General features: G+C 29.4%; 1 protein-coding gene across 1 annotated transcript; it reads left to right on the plus strand.

Annotated features, from left to right (window-relative positions):
• Positions 1 to 2,145: 2,145 nt before the first annotated feature.
• On the plus strand, positions 2,146 to 5,434 carry LOC134723621 (uncharacterized). The gene is made up of 3 exons (XM_063587182.1): positions 2,146 to 2,208; positions 3,098 to 3,195; positions 4,970 to 5,434. The coding sequence occupies exons 2-3, from the start codon at positions 3,123 to 3,125 to the stop codon at positions 5,341 to 5,343; spliced, it is 447 nt and encodes a 148-aa protein (XP_063443252.1). The 5' UTR covers positions 2,146 to 2,208; positions 3,098 to 3,122; the 3' UTR covers positions 5,344 to 5,434.
• The last annotated feature ends 566 nt before the right edge of the window (positions 5,435 to 6,000 follow it).

Below are 6,000 nucleotides of genomic sequence, written 5' to 3' on the forward strand. Positions count from 1 at the left end.
GAGAAAAAAAATGAATTTCATGCAGCAGCATGTTGGGCATGTAGAATTTGAATATAAAGTTCACTTTGAGGAACTCGGTGTAGGGGAAAAAACATAACACGGGTAGAATTTATTAGTTCGAAGTGGTAATATTTAATTTACATGAATGATTCAGTCTTCATAAACAAAGTTAGTCAATTAGTCGTCATCGCAAGTACATGCATTGACAAACATCCAAATTGCCAAATGAATAAAGGTTATATATACAATGTATCCCTTTTCATTACTATAACATAACTGTTACTTAAATAAAAAAGAAAACCCTGGAGATTTTGTACTTTTTAACAAATTTTGCAAAGAAAACTAATAATCAACGTTATTATGCACAAATATGTTACAGAACATATATTCAATAATACAAGTCGAAATATATTTTATATGTTTTTCCATTACAAAAATCAGAATAATTCATTGACCTTTATAGGTATTTTACTTGTACTTTTATAGTCTGCAACATGTACTATAAGGTGTCACCAGTCCAGTAGTCAGCACGTCTGTGTTGACCTGAGTTATCATTGATATGATCATAATTATAAATTAACTGTTAATTACAAAACGTTGAATTTTTGAAATAATAAGGCTTTTCTAAATCAGGAATAGATTAACTTTTAGGAATTTTTTGTCCTCAATGCTCTTCAACTTCGTACTTTATTTGTCCTTTTTAACATTGTTTTATTCGAGCGTCACGAATGAATCTATTTAAGACGAAACGCGCATTTGACGTGAAAATAAAATTTCAATGCCGGCATCTATGATGAGTTAGATGTTCGGAAATTAAAAAGTTCAAATCCTAGACAGCGGCTTAATGCGAATTAGTTGTACAATAGGACATCTTATATTTGCTCAAGTATTGTCACTTGCAAGATGTACATGTATCTAAAATCTCTCAAAAAATAAATAGAATTGGGATACTCAAGTGAGACAAGAGAGAAGGAGAGAGAATTTGAATGCACCCGTTACTATCTCTTGAACCTGATGGACTTAAGAAGAGAGACGAAAACGATGTAAACACAAATTAAAACAATATTCTTGAATTCATACAAATTTATTGATAGAAATTCATATAATTTGTAAAAGCTTAAAAAATTTATAGAAATTCATACAATTTATAGAAAATCATTAAAATTATAGAAATTCTTACATTTTATAGAAATTCATACATTTTATAGAAATTCATACAATTTATCGAACATCAATAAATATGTTTTTACTTTTACTCAAACTTTATGTAAATGAAGCTACAGACATATATTGTTTTGTAAAACATCAATATATATATTTTACTTTCACTCAAATTTTGTGTAGTTCAACATGTTCAAGCTACACACATGTTTTCATGTCATGCATCCGATTTCACCATGAATGATGCACACGCCTGATGCAGCTAATTTTTTGGGCAAAATATTGCGTACTTTCTATTCAAACTTTTTAATGTATAAATTAGCGTGTTTAACATGTTTAAGCTTTATATTCTTAGATATATATGTATATATTTATGATAGATACACTTGAAATGTCAAATATTCTAATGTCTTATAAGAATGATTTCACACTATAGAAAATATTTTATATGATTATCGTGTCAGATAAACTATAATTAACAGATGGGATTCACAACATGGAAAGAATATATATATATGGTGGAAACAGTTAAAATGTCAAATATTCTAATGTCTTATAAGAACGATTTCACAATATATTAAATATATATACGATTATCGTGTCAGATAAACTATTATCAGATGGGATTCACAACACGGTACATATCTTTAATATCATATGAAAATCGTACTAAATTCAGGTAATATCAACCCGATGGTGCGAGTGGTCAATGACGGAAAGGAAGATATCAGTGATAATAGAAAATATTGAACACACACAAAGAAGTTATATCCAGACACATACATTCACATTCGATCGAATATGGTCACCTTCAAATGTAATAAGCAATACGAAGATTTACTTGCTCGAGTATAATCATAATATTGTTCGATAAATTATACATGTTATTTAACAACCGCCTACTTAATTAAGTGGTGTTTGCAATATGTTGCATAATCTGAATACATTAATTGTTTATATGACTATAAAACTGACTGTTCTTCCCTCTCCGTCAAAGTTCCCACATGAGCAGATTCGTCAATTGAATTGAGGAAATTGTAAGACCAGGTTAGTGAACAGTTTAATTATACATTTAATTATACATTTAAGAAGCGGTATGAATTGTACTAAGTGGTATGAAGTAAACTATTATAACCTTTGAAATATATAATACAAATATATAAAGCATACTTGATATATACATATATGACTTTTAAGACTCGCAGTTTTATGATTAAGAGTCAATGTTCACGCACATTGTATATAATTTTAACAAAAAACAATTTTTTTTGGTGTTTTTTTCCAAATTGTTCATGCATGAAATGAAAATTCAATAGCAAAGTAATGGTAGATCACTCTGTAGCACACGCCTGCGATTTATCCCCAAAAAAAAAACGAATTCTGGCTTCACTAAGGAAACTGAAACTCGATATTGTTTTGTGCTACAAATTTCATAAATATCAAAGCTATAAAGTACTCGAGATATTAATTCAATAAAAGTTTTACGTTTATATTTGAATATTACTGCATTGTTTGATAGCTTTTGTTTATGTACAGCAATTAATTTCAAAATTTGTATATAAAATATAAAATATTGTACCCCATTAAAATTTTGTCTACGGAAAAAATATCATATAAAATAGTGTCCTTGTTTATGAAATGTTGTCACCTCCTTCTGGACAAAATTGTCACTGTTAAATTCTGTCAATGCTAATTTGGCACTGTTAATAACTGTCCATGAACTAATTGTAATTATTTCATTCCTGAGGATTCTACTGCCGTCCGTAGAGCCTGTCTTGATTTACATAGATCTAGAACGACTAGTTGACACTTCTCCACATTCATTTCACTGTTTGAGATAGTTTTGATTTGAAGGAATTTTTTAATTCATCTTTGAATTGTTTTGTTGTTACTTTTTAACTGAGTGAGAAAAAATGTAATTTATTTTGTTTTGCAGATACACTTACAACCTGTCAATTGCGATGATGACGATGATGCATCTTTTTACATGTTTCTTATTTGTGTTGATGTTTGGTACAAGTGAACAATGTGAAGGTAAGCTTTTCTGTTAATTTGAAAGTGTTACATTTTTTCATAGTTTTTCACACTGTCTAAACTTTTATTTAAATTGTTCTGAATTTTTTTTTTTTAATTTGAAATTGTTTTTTTTCATTTTGCGTCGAAAACGTTTCTCTGAACTTACCTTTATTAGAAATGATCAGTGAATTCATTCGAAAAGTGATATAAAACGCATCATCAAGTTCAAGAACAATGAATAATGAACAAAACCAGAAGACAGTAACAAATATCATCTAAGGGCAATTTTGCCTGATGGCGTTGAAACCTAAGTTTAAACATTTTTTGACTATCAAAGTACGTTTGAGAAAAGTCTTTTACATATCGTTCCAATACCTTAGATATAATGGTATTTGTACATGTGCTGTTTTTTCAACACTTGTAATTTACCCTCAGCATGAAAAATTAAAAAAAAAGCGTTTAAGAATAAGGATATTTAACACATAAACGTGTTTCCGGTCTCAATAATAAATTTGTTCCTAGCGATTAAACAACGTAATATAGTTTTATAATGTCTATTTTATCGTAATATGAAAATTAAGTTACAAAAGAAGGGTCAGATTGTGACCTTTACAGTATACTTCCGTTGTTGCTGGGGATGTAAATAACATAAGCATAAAAAAACATTGTCTTTAATCATTCTGATAATAAAAAGTGTATGTTGGTATGTTTAAGAATTTATAAATCGGTAATAAATCCATTAAACAAATGAAGACTAAATATACATTTCAATTGTAAACAATCATTATATGTTTAGAAATATTATTTATCATAGCTCACCATACTAGACAAAGTTAGCGAATTAAAAGCCAATGGATTTACATCTTCGTTCTAAAGCAGCATCTAGGATAATTTGTAACATCTCCGGTTATATGTAAAAATACACCAATTGCACCTTGAGATTTTTGATTTTTTTTTAACCCTTGATAGCCAAGTAAATTATAGGGGATTGTTTATCTAACATCATTGACTCAATTCCTACAATTAGAAGAATCCGGTAATTGAATATATTTAATATTAATTTATCTATAAACATAATAAAAGCTAAGTAGTGTCTTCCAAGTGTCGAAATTTAATTAATAATAGAATATAATCCTGTAATCCCGTACATGTAAACTTTTGAAGAATGTATTTATTTTTGTTTGATTACAACATCTTTATATTGTGGCAGGACACTACTGACTACGTTGACATTGAATTAGGTTCTTTATGAATCTCTTTTAAAGACAATATTTGTTACTACATTGTATTTCCATGGCGTTGTAACTTTTCTTTACGACGTATTAGTTTTAATGTCCCTTTGTTTTAATGTCCCTTTGGTAAATTTCGCCTCTCTTTATAATACTATCTTAACTTAAAATAATGTGCTTGTGTTATGATGTTATATTATACTTACTTTACACACACATTTTTAGTTTAATTTTGTGTGTGTGTGGGTGGGGGGGATTCTCTGGTTCTTGTTTAATTTACTTTATATTACTATCTTAACTTAAAAAAATGCGCTTGTGTTATTATGTGATATTATACTTACTTTACACACAAATTTTTAGTTTACTTATTATTTGTTTTTTTTGGGGGGGGGGATTGTTGAGTCTCTGGTTCTTGTTTAATTAAATAATACTGCCATTGTTGAGCTGATTTGTAAACACATCTAAAAAGAAATGTTTTTAAAAAAGCTTTGCGATGCATTAAGTGTATAAAGCTTGTTAATATATCTATTATATTGAATTTCATTTTACTGTTTTATTTACAGCTTCATTTACAGCGACATTACCCGGCGGTTATAATACAAATAATCTTAAACCATGTGTCCAATACAACCAGGTCCTTTGTCCGGATGATGGTTACAATAGCACTACAGGTGTTTTTACTGCAGAAATAAATGGTACTTACATTGTGTCTGTAACCATGATGACAGGTCTTGTTGCGGGTCACACTAATCTTATGAAGAATGATGGAACTTATGTGTGGCTATATACTGGTAACCAATGGGATATGGCAACCCAAGTTGTCTGCATGGATCTAGTAGAGGGAGATCGGATTTGGGTAATAATGGCAAACACGGCATCATACACTCTCTTTGATGTCTACAACGTTTTCAGTGCAGGTCTTGTATCTTCAGATTGATTCAGATGTAACATTAAATTGTTAAAGATGTTGCATTATGGCAAAAAAATTAAAATAAACGGTGTATGCTTTTTAATAAAGTTTACCATTTTGTTATCGTTAGACTTTTTTTTAAATGAGTATTGAGCTAATCTAGCATTCGCTTTCGGTTTCTTGTTTTTAGTTTTAAATGTGCGTTATAACTAAAACAAGATGACATTCGAAGTATATTTATGTTTATCATATCATGATTTAATGTATCATGACTTCAACATGTAGACTTATATATATCTAAGACGTATATAAATTAAGATATTGGGAATGAGTGAATTAGACCAGACGAAATATACAGCCTATAGATGTTGAACAGTTTAAAATTTGATTGATTAAAAGTGAAATCACAAAAAATACCAAACTCCGAGGAGAATTCACAACGGAGAGTACCATATCAAATGGCAAAATCAAAAGCTCAAGCACATCATCCGAATGGATACCAGCTGCTAGTTGATAATTGATAGTTGCATTTCAACCAGGTGGAAATACAAAAATAGATATCGTATACTGACATGATTAGTATTTAATCGATATATGTAGTCGATGTTTCTTTGAAAGAAGTTTCACAGGGTCATTTTTTGAAGCCGAACCTTTCAAGTTATTTTTGCACTTGCATTGCAGAAA

Source organism: Mytilus trossulus, chromosome 6 (assembly GCF_036588685.1).
Source record: "Mytilus trossulus isolate FHL-02 chromosome 6, PNRI_Mtr1.1.1.hap1, whole genome shotgun sequence".
Lineage (NCBI taxonomy): Eukaryota > Metazoa > Mollusca > Bivalvia > Mytilida > Mytilidae > Mytilus > Mytilus trossulus.

Excerpts from the sequence above, each read along its gene's own strand:
- LOC134723621 (XM_063587182.1), top strand. The coding sequence starts at position 3,123 with ATGATGACGATGATGCATCTTTTTACATGTTTCTTATTTGTGTTGATG. Across the intron at positions 3,196-4,969 it reads TACAAGTGAACAATGTGAAG|CTTCATTTACAGCGACATTA; the intron begins GTAAGCTTTTCT and ends TTTTATTTACAG.